The sequence below is a fragment of the Malaclemys terrapin genome, chromosome 25 (genome assembly GCF_027887155.1).
Source record: "Malaclemys terrapin pileata isolate rMalTer1 chromosome 25, rMalTer1.hap1, whole genome shotgun sequence".
Lineage (NCBI taxonomy): Eukaryota > Metazoa > Chordata > Testudines > Emydidae > Malaclemys > Malaclemys terrapin.
In genome coordinates this window covers 15,308,940-15,324,628 of record NC_071529.1, presented here as the reverse complement: position 1 = coordinate 15,324,628, position 15,689 = coordinate 15,308,940, and the positions used below count along the sequence as shown (strand labels likewise).

Here is a 15,689-nt window from a genome sequence, read left to right as displayed (position 1 = left end):
CCTCTCCCCACGTGCTCTATGGTGCCTGCTGCCCCTGGGCGGCTCAGAGTTCAGCGTGGCGCTGGTCGGGGTTAGGACGCAGGCCTGGGCGTGGGGGTAATGGTACCACCAGCTGAGGCCAGCCGTGGCTGCGCTCTGGGTGGGGTTAGTGCCTGCCGTGTGGAAGCCCGAGTCCCGGCTGGCTGTTCCCCAAGAGGGATGAGGGTACAGCAATGCCATGCCCTCTTCCCCCTGGCAGCTGGAGCTAGAGCCTAGGGCCCATCTATTGTACCATGCGGCCGGCCCCAGCTGAGCTCAGGGCCCTGGTGTGCCAGGTGCTGCCCCAGAGCTCCCAGTCTCAAGCCGAGTCGGGGGGATGGGACTTGCCAAGGTCACACGTGAGGGCCAAAGCAGAGCTAGGAATTGAACTCCGCCCACTGCATCCCGCAGCCGCTGCGCGTGGTGAGCGGCTAAGTGCAGCAGCCTAAGGACGAAGGTGACGGCCGGTGACTGTGCACAGAGATCTCTGCTGGCGGGTGCCGCTAAACAGCAGCCGGGCTAATATGGCTGGGCCAAGGCATCCTTCATTCAGGCTACATCAGAGGAGCAATTAAATACCCCAACATGTAGTGATAGCTGGAAACAATAGGAGGCCACCACCCATGTCACTGGGCCACAGGCTGGAGCTAAGTGGTGGGGTCTGAGAGGTTCCCCCAGGCCTGTTTGCAGAGGCAGGGGGCCAGGGCTGGTTGGTTGCAGCTGTGTGCGAGAGAGCAGAATGCCGGGAGAACGGTGGGAGAAGCAGTGGAGAGCGTGGCCCTGAGTGGGAGCTAAGACAGGGGCCTGGTGCACGGGGCTGGCTGGGAAATGGTGAGGCAGGAGCCAAACTGCCACTACTTGTTTCCTTGCGATTCAGGGCCAGACTGGGTCAGACAAAGGTCCATCTAGCCCAGCGTCCTGTCTGCCACTTGCCCCAGAGGGGATGAACAGAACAGGGAATCATCAAGTGATCCATCCCCTGTCGCCCATTCCCAGCTTCTAGCAAACAGAGGCTAGGGACACCATCCCTGCCCAGCCTGGCAAATAGCCATTGATGGACCTGTCCTCCAGGAACTTCTCTAGTTCCTTTTTGAACCCTGTTATAGTCTTGGCCTTCACAATATCCTCTGGCAAAGAGTTCTACAGTTGACTCTGTGTTACATGAGGAAATACTTCCTTTTGTTTGTTTTAAACCTGCTGCCTGTTAATTTCATTGGGTGACCCCTAGTTCTTGTCTTATGAGAAGGAGTAAATAACACTTTCTTATTTACCGTCTCCACACCAGTCATGCTTTTATAGACCTCTATCATCTCCCCCCTTAGCCGTCTCTTTTCCAAGCTGAACAGTCCCAGTCTTATTAATCTCCCCTCTGTCGGCAGCCGTTCCAGACCCTTCATTATTTTTGTTGCCCTTCTTCGAACCTTTTCCAATCCCAATAGCTCTGTTTTTGGAGCTGGGGCGACCACGTCTGCAGCACTATTGAAGGGGCGGGGGCGTACCCTGGATTTATACAGAGGCAGTATGATATTTTCTGGCTCATTATCGATCCCTTTCCTAACGAGTCCCACCATTCACTTTGCTTTTTTAATGCCAGCCCCCCAGGAAAGTGCTGGCCCGTCTGCTCCTGGGGCTAGCGGGGGCAGGCCCTGCCTGGGGGCTGAGCTCGGGGTGGGGCTGCCCTGGTGTCTGTGTCTAGCACTGGATTCAGTTTCGATTTCTGTCTATGACAGCTTGGCTGAGGGATCCCCGAGGGGGACTCCAGCCGGCGCAGCAACCGACCGCGGATTCACTGTGGTGTAGCCGAGCCCTGCGCTGGGCTCGTGTCTCGGTCCGCGGATCCAGGTCAGTGTAATCGGAGTTAAACGTGCCCGGCGCAGGGGGGCTGGAATAATGTGTGTGTGTGTGGGGGGGGGTGCTAAGAGCCATTGAACCAAACTAAACCCTGGATATAATGGAAACCACTTCAAGCCGGGGGGGGGGGGGTGTGCTGCAGCCCCTTCCAGCCCCCCCAGTTCCAGCACACCAGCCCGGAGCCGCAGCTGGCAGGAAGCGGGTGGCCAGGATCCGGAGAGCGGAGCTGCTGGGACCCCCCTGGCTGGGCCCCCCCCGAAGGGTTTTGCTCTCAGGCTCTGGGGGTCTCGGGTGGGGTGGGCAGATCCCCTGGCAGAGGCAGCAGCTGCCAGGCCACGGGGGAGCAGGCGACTCGCCCGGGTCCGTTTGCCAGCGGGGTGATTCTGGGCGGAGAGGGGCGCTGCTGGGCGAGAAGTGCCTGCCTGCTCCTTCACCCGCCCCTGCCCTTGCCCTCCGCCTGGGGGTGCCCCGGGGGCCACTGGCTGGCACAGGCATCCTGCCCAGGCTCACGGGCGCTGGGGGTCAGACGAGCTAACCCTGCGGGTCCAGTTCTACGGTGCGGGGCTGGGGGCAGCGCTGGGCGGTGGGTGACTCAGTGGTCCAGGCTCCTGTCTGACCTGACCGGTCTCTAGCTGCGGGGGGGAAGGGGGGAGATTGGATGAGGCCAGGAGAGGGGATGGAAGATGGTGGGGGGGATAATGGATTGGGGGCAGGGCAGGGGGTGGAGAGAGGTGTAGGCTGGAAGCCCAGGAAGGGGTTGGGAAATGGGGAAGGGGGTCAGATTGGGGGCTGGGCAGGGGGTGGAGAGGGGGAGGGGTTGGAGGGCAGGGCAGGGGCTGGAGAGGGGGAGGGGTTGGAGGGCAGGGCAGGGGGTGGAGAGAGGTAGGCTGGAAGCCCAGGAAGGGGTTGGGAAATGGGGAAGGGGGTCAGATTGGGGGCTGGGCAGGGGGTGGAGAGGGGGAGGGGTTGGAGGGCAGGGCACGGGGTGGAGAGAGGTAGGCTGGAAGCCCAGGAAGGGGTTGGGAAATGGGGAAGGGGGTCAGATTGGGGGCTGGGCAGGGGTGGAGAGGGGGAGGGGTTGGAGGGCAGGGCAGAGGGTGGAGAGAGGTAGGCTGGAAGCCCAGGAAGGGGTTGGGAAATGGGGAAGGGGGTCAGAGTGGGGGCTAGGTAAGGGGTGTAGAGGGGGAGGGGTTGGAGGGCAGGGCAGGGCAGGGGGCTAGCCCCTCTTGCTTGGTCCATGCTGATACCAGCTTTGCCCCCTTCACATAGCCCCTGTGCTTCCTGCAGGTGCCCAGTGCCCGCCCGCATGGAGCTGCGTGACTACCAGTGGGAGGTGATCGTGCCCGCCCTGGAGGGCGAGAACATCATCATCTGGCTGCCCACAGGGGCAGGGAAGACCCGGGCAGCAGCCTACGTGTGCAAGAGGCACCTGGAGACCCGGGAGCGGGCCAAGGTGGCCGTGCTAGTGAACAGGGTGAGACCGGAGTTGCACAGGTGGGGGGAAGGGCTCATGCTGGGGTGGGGCTGATTCTCCCAGCCTGACCTGCCTGGCGCTCCCCTTGGCCTGTCCGCGGCCAGACATGATGGGACGCCGGATGTGCTGGGGCTGCAGCCGGAGAGGGACCAGCCAGAGTGAGGAACCGCCCCCACCCCAGGCCTTCAGGTCTTTGCACACAGACGTGCTACGGAGGAACTGTGGCCGAGTCCCCACGTTCGTTGGGTGGTCGCCATGTGCCAGGCGTGGCTGTGGGGGCAGCGGGCAGTCGGGCTAGTCACCCGCATCAGGCTGGCCTCACGGTCTCAAGGGGGCGGACTTGACGCCAGGTGGGGGAGCTGTGTTCACGCAGGGGGTGGGAAAGCAAGTGGGCAAAACATGCCCACCTCGCCCTCTGCCCAGGCAGCCGAGAGCTGTCTCAGTCCCAGCATGGCCAGCGCCAGGCCTCATGGCCGCCCATCCTCCCCCATGGCACCCCAGCACTGTGTGCTGTGCTCTCTGCACAGCTGGTCCATGTGGGAGGATAACAGCCTACTACTGCTGCTAGCTAATGGCATTACCCGTTAGTTGTGCTGAAGGTGCTGGGTTCAAAACCTGCCGATGACCCGTGCTAAGGAGGGAGGGTCCCCAAACGCCTGCTCTACGCTGGAGCCCCCTAGACAGGCAGGGTGCTGCTGGGCAGGGCGCTGCGCAGCTTTGCCTCTGTTGTCCATGGGAGGTTGCTCAGCTCAGCAGCCGGGGCTCTCCCCAGGCCTCACAGGGCGTCTCTTGCGTGTTGGGTGGCCAGGTGCACCTGGTGGACCAGCACTACACGCAGGAATTCCAGGCCCTGCAGGATTGCTTCCGGGTCACGCCCATCAGCAGCGACAGCGACCAGAAATTCTTCTTCTCCAAGGAGGTGAAGCTGAGCGACGTGGTGATCTGCACGGCGAAAATCCTGCAGAACGCCCTGACCAGCCAGGACGAGGACATGCACGTGGAGCTGACCGGTAGGAGCCCAGCCCAGATGGGAGCCGTCCCACATGGGGATTGGATCTCAGGGCCGGATCCCCAGCTCGTCTCAATCGGCTGTGCCCGTGTCAATTCCGATTGACACCAGCTGAGGATCTGGCCTTTGGTTACTGCTGAGCGTGCACAAGCCAGCGAGAAAACCCAGCTTGACTCTCAGCTCCTGGGGGATGGAGATGGTGGGAGTGAGGGAAAAGGCTGGTCCCTGGACAGAGCCCTGGGTGGCCGATTCATTCCCTGTTGATACAGTGGGAACAGGGAGGCTGCCTTGCCTTGGAGATCGAGAGGCAGAAGGGCTAGTGCTGGCGTTTTGTAAACTGCGCACATTTGATCTGGAGTCCGTGGGAGGCAGAAAAGACAGTGTCATTCCCCCTGCCCCCGGCAGTTGCTGGTCACGTCGCAGAGCAGACCCCCGCTCTGTCCACCTGCCCACATGGTCCCCTCGAAATCCTCCCAAGGCACCCCAGGGAGTCTGTGGCAAAGCTGGGAACTGACCCCGGGTCCCCAGCTAGTGCCCTAGTCACTTCCCCCACTTCCGGAGCTTCTCCCCCCCCCCCCCACCCTGTCAGCCTCGCTCCGGGGCCCTCAGCTTGGCTCAGCCCCATCTCCCTGGGCAGATTTCTCCCTGCTGGTGATTGACGAATGCCACCACACCCACAAGGACTGCGTCTACAACCAGATCATGGAGGATTACCTGGAGCGCAAGCTGACAGGCCAGCGGAAGCTGCCGCAGATCCTGGGCCTCACCGCCTCGCCCGGCACCGGGGGGGCCACCAGCATCCAGGGGGCCAAGCAGCACATCCTGCAGGTGAGCGGAGCATTCCTCACGCCCCCCCATCCCAGCGAAGCGGGGGACGTGGCTGGCTGCCACCCCAGTGGCCCAGGAACTGCTGAACCTCCCTGAGATTGCACCAGGCTTGTCTTTTGGCTGCTGGAAAAGGCCCTTGGAGCAGGAATTGGGGCCACGCAAACTGTCTGCCAAGGGAGCCCATCTCCTCGGCTTCTGGTCGCCTGACACACCTGAGATTCTAGCCACGGCAGCCACATGGGTCACGGAGCTGCAGCGTTGTTCCCCCTGGCGTCTGTCGGGACGTCCTAGGGCGTGGGGGGGAGTGGCTGCTGGAGCCAGATGTGCCCATGCTGATGGTACCCCTGCCTGGGTACATCTGGGATACCCCCCCACCCCCTTCCCAGCTCAGTGCGTCCATGACATGTGGCTCTCGGGGTGTGTGTGTGTTTAACCCTTTTAGATCTGCGCCAACCTGGACACCGCCAAAATCATGTCGTCTCAGAAGCACCGTGTCCACCTGCGGGCTCAAGTCCCTCAGCCCAGGAAGCAGTACGACGTGTCCCACGAGAGGCCGCAGGTAAAGGGCTCTCAGAGCCACCACGGGCTGCACATGGGCACAGACCCCAGGGGAGAAGAGAGAGACCCCACTGCAGGGGAGACCAGCAACAGCCCTTGAGGGTTTAAACCCCTCAGTCAGCTCTGCTTAGCTCAGGGCCTGGGAGGTGGCCGAGCCCATCCCATAATCAGCTGGGTCCCCTGTGCTCCCAGCCTGCGACCTGACCCGGCTTGCACCGTGCCCTCGGGGCATGCCACGGGCAGCGGCCTTCCCCTCGAGACTCTGAGCCCTCCCTGCCTCGCTCTGCTCCCCAGGATCCTTTGGGCCGGAAGCTGAAGGAGACCATGGCCCACATCCACCAGTACCTGGATGTTGGCAGCCTGCCGCAGGACTTCGGCACCCAGAGCTACGAGCAGCGCATTGTCGAGCTGGGGAAGGAAGGTGAGGGGCTGTGTGCCAGCGCAGGGGAGGGGTTAACGGGGGTTGGGAGAAATCTAGAGCTAATCAGGGGGAGGAAGGTTGAGCTTGTGGCTCAGGCATTGGATTGGATTCAATTCCCAGCTCTGCCTGGCCTTGGGCAAGTCAGTTCATTGCTCTGTGCCTCAGTTTCCCCACCTGTAAAATGGCGATAACGATCCTCCCTTTGTGTTGCCTCTTTCAACTGAGCACTCTTGGGGGCAGGGCTGGTCTCTTATTACATGTCCACGGGGTGCCCAGCACAATGGGATCCCTCCAGGCGTTACTGTATCTACACACAAATGGCCTAGATAAACCACCTGGGCTCCAGAACGGGCACCCAATGACAGTGCCTGCGAGAGGGCAGAATGCTGCCTGCAGCGTGTCCCTTACCTGTGGGACTTCCTGCCGCAGGGTGGGAGGGAAGCGAATAGCCCTGTAGGGGTTTTGTGCGGAATGCTGCCTGCAGTGACTCAAGCCATGAATCTGATCCCAAGGATTGTGCAGCCTCATGCGCCGAGGCGCAAAGCGATCCGGGGAAGGAATTACCCCGCCCCTCCCGCAGGATAGCCTGGGGCCTCTGATCCCGCGCCTGGCTGCTGTGCGGGACTGAGCCAGGTTATACAGCGCAGTAACAACAGTCACCATTGTGGCATTTTCTGTTATTGCCTTTTCCTCCTCGCTGTGTAATGGGCCTTTGACACATGCTTTGTTCCTGGAGCCGGAAAAGAACCCAGGCGTCCTGGCTCCCAGCCTCCCCTGCTCTAACACTAGATACCCCGCTTCCGGAGCCGGAAATAGAACCCAGGCGTCCTGGCTCCCAGCCTCCCCTGCTCTAACACTAGATAACCCCCTCCCGGAGCTGGAATAGAACCCAGGAGTCCGGAGCCCGGTCCCCACACTGGCCCCGCTCTCAGTGACCGCCCAAGGCGCCGTGCTGGGGGATTGGCTCTCAGCGGTTGCTACAGTGGCTTTGTTCCAGGAGCCCAGTCGTTCTGCCGTAAGAAGCGCACGTGCGCCCTGCACCTGCGGAAGTACAACGACGCGCTGCTGATCAATGACACGGTGCGCATGATCGATGCCTTCAACGCCCTGGACGAGTTCTACCAGCTGGAAAAGGTCACCAAGGTTCTGCAGGACCCCACGGAGCGCTTCCTCGTCAGCACCTTCGAGGGTAAGGGCTGGAAGCAGGATACGGGGGGTGGGGGGGAGCCCATAACAAAGCAAGGGGAGGGGTCAGCAAGGCCCAATGTGCTCATCTAGGCTGGCCTCCTGCATAGGGCAGGCCAGAGAACCCTGCCCAGGCAGGCCAGTGGCAGACCCCATGTGTCCTGACTCCCAGGCCAGTGTCCTAATCACTAGGCCACGCTGCCCCTCGCAGTGCTGGGCTTATGGGACCTCTCTCCGGGAGGACTCGCTGCCAGATGTGCATTACGTGTGACGAGCCCCTTGAGAAACGTTAGGATGAATGTAACCCATGGGGAGGGGGCTGGTCCCCAGGAGCGGATAAGAGCTTACAGCTGCAGCTAATAGAGTCGCTCCTTTCACTTCAGCAGTAGAAGTCTGTGTTCTTAGTGCTGCAGGCCCTGGGTTTGAATCCTGGGCCAGGGTGCGAGTGCTGTAACGTAGCCCTGGGGCTCGCTGGCTCAGAGCTGCCGCTCTCACCTGCCTGCACGCTCCGTTGCAGAGATCAAGGCAGCCCTGCTGGCTCTGACCAGCGACCCGCGCTACGAGAACCCCAAGCTGAGCAAGCTGGAGGAGATCCTCCAGGAGCAGTTCCGGACCCTGGACCGCTCCCGCGGCATCATCTTCACCAAGACGCGCCAGAGCGCCCACGCCCTGCACAAGTGGATCCAGGAGAACGCGAAGCTGGCAAGGCTGGACATTAAGGCAGCTGTCCTGACCGGAGCCGGCTACAGCAACCAGACCAAGCACATGACCCAGGTGGGTGTGCAAGGGAGGAAGGAAGGGAGGGGGCAGACGGTGCTGAAGGCAGCTGTGCCCTGCACGGCTCTTCTCAGCCCAGGAGCTTTGCACACACACCCCCTCTTGAGAGAGGCCAGGGGAAAGAGCGAGAAACTGAGGCCCAAAGAAGGAAGTGCCGTGCTCCCCAGGCTGGTGACAGAGCTGGGAAGAGAACCCAGGCGTCCTGACCCCCAAGCTCTACTCACTAGAACCCAGTCTCCTCTCACAGCTGGGAGAAGAGAACCCTGGAGTCCCCTCCCCTCCAAGAGTGGGGAAAAGAACCCAGGAGTCCTGACTCCCGCCCCCTCCTCTGTTCTAACCACTAGGCCCTCCCCCTGGAGCCTCTCCTGCCCCACCCCACCCCACCGGGTGAGCAGAAGGAAGCGTGGGGGGACCTGTCCCCTCACACTTGGGAGGGAAGGGACCAGTCAGTAGCTTTAATCCATGTGATTCTCGCCCTGTCGTGGCTGGGGGGCCTGGAACTGTGTCCTGGGGAGTCCCCATGCAGAGCTGCAGCTTTGGGCTCTGTGTCCCAGGTTCCCTGTTGTCCTTTCGCCCTGCGGCTGGGTGATTGCAGAGGTGCCTGGGGGCCTGGAATCCCTGCGGCGCCGGGCCAGGCCCACGGTGAGCGGGAACGACAGCTCCGTCCCTTCTCTCTTCCCAGAACGAGCAGCAAGACGTGATCAAGTTGTTCCGCAAGGGAGACCTCAACCTGCTCTTCTCCACCAGCGTGGCCGAGGAGGGCCTGGACATCCCAGAATGCAACATCGTGGTTCGTTATGGGCTGATGACCAATGAGATCGCCATGGTGCAGGTAACCCGCTGCTCCCCGGGCCTGGCCAGGCTCTGCCCTTGTTCCCCGGATCCCTCCCTCCTGGCTCCGAGGGACCGAGCACTAGGCTGGGCTGGATGGGGTGGCGGGGAGCCGCTGCCTTCCTCAGTGCAGGGGGAAGCCGGCTGTCCCAGGCCCACCCAGCTGGGTCTGTCTGACACACACCCAGCCCCCGGCTCCCTGGAGTCCTGCCGAGCGCCCCTCACAGCCAGGTCCCTCTCGATGGAGCTGATACAGAGCTCCGGAGCGGGAGCTGTGCGGCGAGGCCAGGACCACATGGGGCACAGAGACCAGACTCCCCACTCCTCTGTGGGGGCTCCCTGCAGGCCAGGCCCAAGGCACGCTTGGGGTGGCTGCGCCCAGGAGGCCTTCCATCCCGAGTGCCATTTGCCAGCAGCACCAGGGGATGGCGAATCCGCCCGCACCTCGTGGGCTCAGCGTTCACCCAACCCCCTCGCTGGGGGGTGTTGCAGACCTGAGTGGGGTGGTGGGAGGGGCTCTGCCGGCGCTTTCCCTGGGGCTCCTTCCTAAGCCGAACCCAGGCATGACCCAACTGCGCGTCCCCGTTTGCACAGGCCAGGGGCCGTGCCCGCGCCGAGAACAGTCTGTACTCCGTCCTCGCCAAGGCCAACAGCAAGGAGGTGTCGCGGGAGCGGCTGAACGAGACCTTGGAGGAGCTCACGCAAAGAGTCATTGAAGAGGTGCAGACCATGCCGGAGAAGACGTACCGGGACACGGTGAGGGGCCGGCGCTCGGGCACAGCCCCGGGGGCCAGCAGCTCCTGGCCCGTGTCCATGCTCCATGGCACAGAGCGGGGTTCCCGGTGCACTGGGCCGGCTAGGGCCTCAGGCCCTGTTCTCCACCCCAGCCATGCTGCTCAGACAGCCTGTGTTTTGTGCTAAGGCCCCCAGGTGCCTGCCCCACGGGGTGGTGGATGGCAGCCGCTGGGGAGGGGTCTGAGTGGAGCTGAGGGGGCTGGTGGTGCCTCTTGCTGCGTGTCTGTGGGTGTCTCCTTGTGGTTGTGTTCCTGTCGCACCTGCGTTGAGCTGCCCCTCCCCTCCCCCAGATCACAGCCCTGCAGCGAAGCGCCATCATTAGCCGGAAGGTGAAGAAGGCTGAAGGCAACCAGAAGCGGCAGCTGCACGACCCGGACGCCGTCCGCCTCCACTGCATAAACTGCAACATGGCCGTGTGCCACGGCAGTGACCTGCGCACCGTGGAGAAGATGCACCATGTCAACGTCAACCCAGACTTCAAGTGAGGGCGGGACTGGGGGACGGGGACCCGAGTGAGCGGAGCCCTGCCCATGTCCCCCGGGGACCCCCGGCCGTTCGCTCTGTGTCACGTGGGCTGCCGGAGCTGGGAGGGGAGGTGGGCATCAGCACCAGCACCCACTGGGGACAGTCGCTAGCGCAGGCATGTTTAATGCCGTAGTAGATGTTCCCCGGCCCCCTGCCCTCAGACCTCGCTCTCCTGCGCTGGGGCCCCCGGCCTGGCAGCCCTGCTGGCCCCTCGCTCAGCGCTGGGACTCCCTGCGGGACCAGCTTTGCAGCCTCTCCTAGCAAGAGCCTGGAGAGACACGTCTGTCGGCCCCATCAGGCCAGGGTCCTTCCCGTCCGTTCCAGGGACCGATCCAGGGAGCAGCTTGGGGCTGGGATTGTCCCTCTTCCGGGGCGGTGGGCGGGGAGCTCCCCTCCCCAGGTGGCTGCGTGCTGGCTCTGCTTGTGAGCCCGGCATTCTTGGCTCACAAGCCCCCTCTGCTTCGCTCCTTATGGCAACGGCTCTTGGTGCATTTCCCGCAGGATTTACTACAATGCCACATCCAACAACGTGGGGATTCCCCGTAACTTCAAGGACTGGAAGCCAGGGGGCAGCATCAGCTGTGCGAACTGCGGCCAGGTGAGTACGTGGCTGAGACACCCACAGGTGACTCTCCCCTACTGGGTAAGCAGGCGCTGGGGTTGAACTGGAAATACACCCAGTCTGCATGTACAGAGCCCGAGAGACGGAGAATCCACACCTCCCTTGGAGATCCCAGGCTGCCAGCCCCAAACGTTCAAAACCCATGAGGTTTTAAAAAAGGGGGTTTCTGAGCCTTTAGGGGTCACAGCTCCCCTCCCCCAGCTTTTCTGCACAGCTATGAGGGCTGGAAACTTCCTTTTTATTTTAAGGGAAAGCTGAGATTTCCCCCCCCCCCCATATCACATGACTCCAAGAGTTGGGGCTTTAAGGAAAGCATCAAATATTAAATCCCGGGAATTGGCAATAGTGGGGTCTGCTCCGATGGCAAATTATCCACATTTCAGAATGGGCGACATATTTCCAGTGCGAGTTTTTCTGCATTAAACTTCCAGCCATTGGAGCTTGGGTGTATGTGGGAGTGAGTGTTTGTGAGCACGTGTCGGTCTGTGTGTGACTGGGCGTGTGTGGTTAAGGTCTATACACTCCCCTGTATATAAGTAGGAGATGTTTGTACAGTTCAGCTCTGGGATCAGATGCTAAGCCCCGTCACCCAGATGTGCGACTGTTTAGTCCCGGCGATTTGCGGTGGGTCCTGCCTGTCCGTCCGGGTGATGTGTCCCTCGTCCGTCCGTGCAGGCCTGGGGCATGGAGATGATCTACCGCAGCGTGACGCTGCCCATCCTCTCCATCAAAAACTTCGTGGTGGCGACGCCGGACGGGAACAAACATCTCAAGCAATGGAGCCGGGTGACTTTCACCATCGAGGAGTTTGACTACGTGGAGTACTGCAGCAGGAACTTGAGCATGTAACGCCTGGCCGAGCCCCAAGCACCCTCCCGTGGCGATAGGGCGCCTTAGCCCAGCCCTTGGCATGGTAGGCGGGAGCGCCCCTCCCAGAGATCAGCACTGGGCACAGTGGAAGCATTTTAACCCTGCTTTGCCCAGACGTGGCTCTGTCTTTCCTCCATACACTCTGCAGTGCCCGGGCACTGGGCAGAGATAGACCAATGGAGGAGTAAGGACCCCCTGGAGATGGGCCCCCCCTGCACTCCTGCCCCACTTCGCTCTGCTGGGCCCCGCTGGGCCCGCACAGCGTCAGGAGCAGGATTGGGACCTAGGGGGGCTGCCACCCCCAGAGACCAGGCTCTGGGCTGGGAGGTGGTCTGGTGATGGGACTGACGTGTCCCGGCCAAACAGGGCAAAGAACCATAGACCCACAGGGTTAGAAGGGATCGTGGGGGTCATGTTGTCTGACCCCCAGCCAACAGCTGTACTGTTCAGCCCAGGATTTACCATAAAACCCCTCCGGCCCTCCCCAGGTGTCTAACACACTCCCCCATCCTCCCTGCCCTGCCCCTCAACACTCACTGGTAAGGAGCCGAGTGTTGTGACCCAATCACAGACCGGGGTCCTGTTCCCAGCTCTGCCGCTGACTCACTGGCTGATCTCACACAAGTCTCGTCCCGCCTCTGTGCCTCAGTTTCCCTACCCGTCAGACAAGGATAATGCCGCGCCCCTTCTAGGGGGAGTTGCAGGTACATTTCTTTGTGATTCTGGGAAGGACAGGACACACTGGCTGAGCTCACACAAGTCTCATCCCGCCTCTGTGCCTCAGTTTCCCTACCCGTCAGACAAGGATAATGCCGCGCCCCTTCTCGGGGGAGTTGCAGGTACATTTCTTTGTGGTTCTGGGAAGGACAGGACACATCTCTCCCACCTGCCCCTGTCCGGGAGCCCCCCCCGATCTTGGTCACAGCTTGCAATGATTCTGCGCAGTGCGCAGAAGCCACGTGTTTTCCTGCTCGGCTGCACGAAGCCGAGTGCGTGTCGAGTGATCAGTTTGCAGAACTGCCACCAGCCCCTCTGCTGTCCGAACCGCCAGCCCGTGCATCCGCTTGGGCTTAGCCAGAGGGGAGGAGCCAATACAAAAACAGGCAAGTTCTTATGAACATAATAATAATAGAGCCACTAGGGGGCCTCCTTGAGCCTCTCGGGGCCCTGCGCCATGGCTCAGTCTGGTGATGCCTAGCGCTAGCTCTGGCTGGGTAGGAAATACAAGCCCCACGGAGTCCCTAGACCCCACACCATGCGGTCGGGAGTGGCCAGCGAGTTGCTTTGCACGCTGATCTCCAAGCAGCCTGCTGCCACTTGGGGGTTTGAGGCTGTGACGCTGGCAGGCCAGGCGCCAGCTCATGCCAAGGTCCCCAGACCTCCACTGAACACTGATAAATACACAGCGGGCACCAGGCTGGCTCCCCGAGGGTTAGTAGTGTTAAAATAGGTAGTAGAATTGTCCGCATGTGCTTAGTGCTTAGACGTGATGGGATTGCTGTGAGTTGCCACGTGCGTTAATCGCAGTCACACTCTGTGTCCCACACTGTAAGGTAATCACTGAGAATTTGCGCTGTCCGCCTCTGTGACTGTGTAAAGACCGGCCCGGAGAGCGCGATTAGTGCGAAGGGCCGGTCCCCGCCAGCAGGTGTTACCGCCAGCCCACAAGGAAGGCCCATCCACACCAGACAGACTAGAGCGGAACATTCAAGTGGACAAAAGACTTGGTTGTTTACGCTCCCCCACCCTATTAAGATGAGTCTCGCCCGTGAATTCCTCCCATCAGCTGAGTTTCAACTCCAAGCAGAAGAGGGGCAGGGAATAAAAACCCCTAACAAGGAGGAACTGGATTGTTATGCTGCTTTGCATGGGACAAGGATCGCTAGGCATAAGCCAAAGATCCCCAGCTGCTCAGCTTGGCTTAGCCCCGTGGGACATACGAGCTTGCATGGCATAGAAGCTCCTGTTACTTTTTGAAACTGAAGAGTGGAACTTATTTGTGTGCCTATGTCTACCTGCTTTAACTGTATGAATAACTCGGATTTCCTTTTCTATAGAATAAATCTTTCGCTAGGTTAGGATAGGGTTGGTTACGCATGTTATCTTTGGTGTGCGATCTGAGGTGTACTTAACCTGGGGTAAGGGACGGTCCTTCGGGATTGGGAGTAACCTGAATATTGCTGTGATTCTTGGTGTAAGGGACCATCTCTCGCAAAGGCAGGCCCACCCAGGTGGCCAGACAGATCAGAGTGCCGCGGGGACTGTCTGTGAGTCCGTGGCTAGGTTGTTATGGTGCCTGAGGAGTTCATACGCGAGAATTGACGGGTGAGATCTCAGCGTGGCACTCACAGCCAGGTAGGGGTTGGTGCGCTGCTTCCTAACAGGCAGTCACTCACGCCCTCCAGCCACTGCAGGACTGCTTGGCAGAGCCATGTGGTCTCAGACCGTGTCTGTATTTGCCGAGTTTCTCTTAGCGCAGAAGAGCGCAGGCTGGAGGCCCGAGGAAAGGCAGAGTCCATGAGCCATCTCACATATCCCCCCCGCCAGCCCGCTCAATGCGCTCATGTCCCACGAAACAGGGCTCCAGCCTTCACAGCCCCTCAGAACAGCTGATCTCCAGGCCATGTGCGTGGCACATCCAGCACACCACGGGCACGGAGCAGCCCCGGCCCATGAGTCTCTGCCCACGAACCCTGAGCAGAGCAAATAGCCTGATCAGGACCTGGTCTGAAGAACCCACCTGAGCTCAGCTCCTCCACCTGACAGGGAGGAAGCAGTCGGGCCAGGCTCTGAACCTGCCCCGGGGGGTATTTCAGAGCTGATGCTCAGGTCCCTCTGGCAGGAGATTAAAGGATCAACGTGGGAGCTGCAGCAAGGCAGGTCTGAGAACCAGCCGAAGTGGCAGCCTGCAAATATTCAGCAAGGTTATCTGGGGTCGCTAGGGCAAAGGCAGACTTGCTCCTGGCACGTCGGGACAGCCCCTGGCAGCAGTGCTAGGCCTTTTCTGCATTTCCTGTTTTGCTTTTTAGTTAATTCGCCACGTTGCATTTTTAACACTTGAGCAAAGCGGCCAGTGAATCCGATCTGGCTGGAACAGCTGATCCCTGCGCTGCTGGGAGCGTCACTGCACCAAGGGGCTGAGGGCTAGAGGAAGGCGCGTGCCCCCGCTCCGTGGCCCAGCCAGCAGAGACGCTGCAGCAGCCATCAGCACTGGGGAAGGGGTATCTTAGTTAATGGGATTGGTTTGTTTCTTCACTGGGAGCTCAGCTGAGACCCCACCAAACTCATTGCACATGCCCCAGCTATTTATTTTAAACATTACAAGACGACAGCTGTGCAAGCCCTCTCCTCAGTGCATCAGCCTCTCCCGGGCGGGCCAGCCCCACCCTCAGTGTAACCCTGAATGGATTGAACTTGCAAAATCAAACTGATCACAAACAACAGGTTCGGGACTCGAATGGCTACCTGAGACAAACGTATTCAGGCTGAGTTTGAGATGGGTTAGCGACACACGGAGACCCAAAACTTCTAATCAAAAGCCAAAGCAAACGATAAACACTGGCCAATAAATGGACACAAAGTTGACACCCTCACAACTTCATGGAGCAATGAAAACAGAGACAGGCAGTGGAGGGCACTATAAATCGCCTATGTCATTCTGATGCCCCACTGGTAAATATCCCTACATCAGTTTTCGTACCCCCTTGTTTACATATTAACCTCCCTGGCCATATGTAATTAAATCTCCACCTGTTGTCCATATGGAGCCTTCTAGGTAACCATCATTGGTGTTCTGATTAGCGATAGAGCTATTTGTGTCAACGCGTTCGTTAGCATTGTCAATGCACTTAGAGTAAGGTACATTACTTAACCCCCCACCTCCCCAAAATGCTATTCAGATTTCACAATTTGTGGTTACTTGTTC

General features: G+C 60.3%; 1 protein-coding gene across 3 annotated transcripts; it reads left to right on the top strand.

Annotated features, from left to right (window-relative positions):
• Positions 1-1,437: 1,437 nt before the first annotated feature.
• On the top strand, positions 1,438-13,845 carry DHX58 (DExH-box helicase 58). 3 transcript variants are annotated; one of them, XM_054014702.1, is made up of 14 exons: positions 1,438-1,537; positions 1,749-1,860; positions 3,157-3,343; positions 4,152-4,353; positions 4,990-5,180; positions 5,623-5,739; positions 6,033-6,159; positions 7,157-7,348; positions 7,862-8,118; positions 8,804-8,953; positions 9,547-9,708; positions 10,038-10,228; positions 10,774-10,870; positions 11,570-13,845. In XM_054014702.1, the coding sequence occupies exons 3-14, from the start codon at positions 3,176-3,178 to the stop codon at positions 11,741-11,743; spliced, it is 2,028 nt and encodes a 675-aa protein (XP_053870677.1). In that variant the 5' UTR covers positions 1,438-1,537; positions 1,749-1,860; positions 3,157-3,175; the 3' UTR covers positions 11,744-13,845. The 3 variants fall into 3 exon arrangements, with proteins under 3 accessions (XP_053870677.1, XP_053870674.1, XP_053870675.1); XM_054014699.1 differs by lacking the exon at positions 1,438-1,537 and having other exon boundaries at positions 1,759-1,860; positions 4,260-4,353; XM_054014700.1 differs by lacking the exons at positions 1,438-1,537; positions 1,749-1,860 and adding an exon at positions 2,082-2,425.
• The last annotated feature ends 1,844 nt before the right edge of the window (positions 13,846-15,689 follow it).

Coding starts and splice junctions, on each gene's coding strand:
- DHX58 (XM_054014702.1), top strand. CDS start 3,176: ATGGAGCTGCGTGACTACCAGTGGGAGGTGATCGTGCCCGCCCTGGAG. Junction 4,354..4,989: donor CATGCACGTGGAGCTGACCG/GTAGGAGCCCAG, acceptor CTCCCTGGGCAG/ATTTCTCCCTGCTGGTGATT. Junction 9,709..10,037: donor AGAAGACGTACCGGGACACG/GTGAGGGGCCGG, acceptor CCCCTCCCCCAG/ATCACAGCCCTGCAGCGAAG.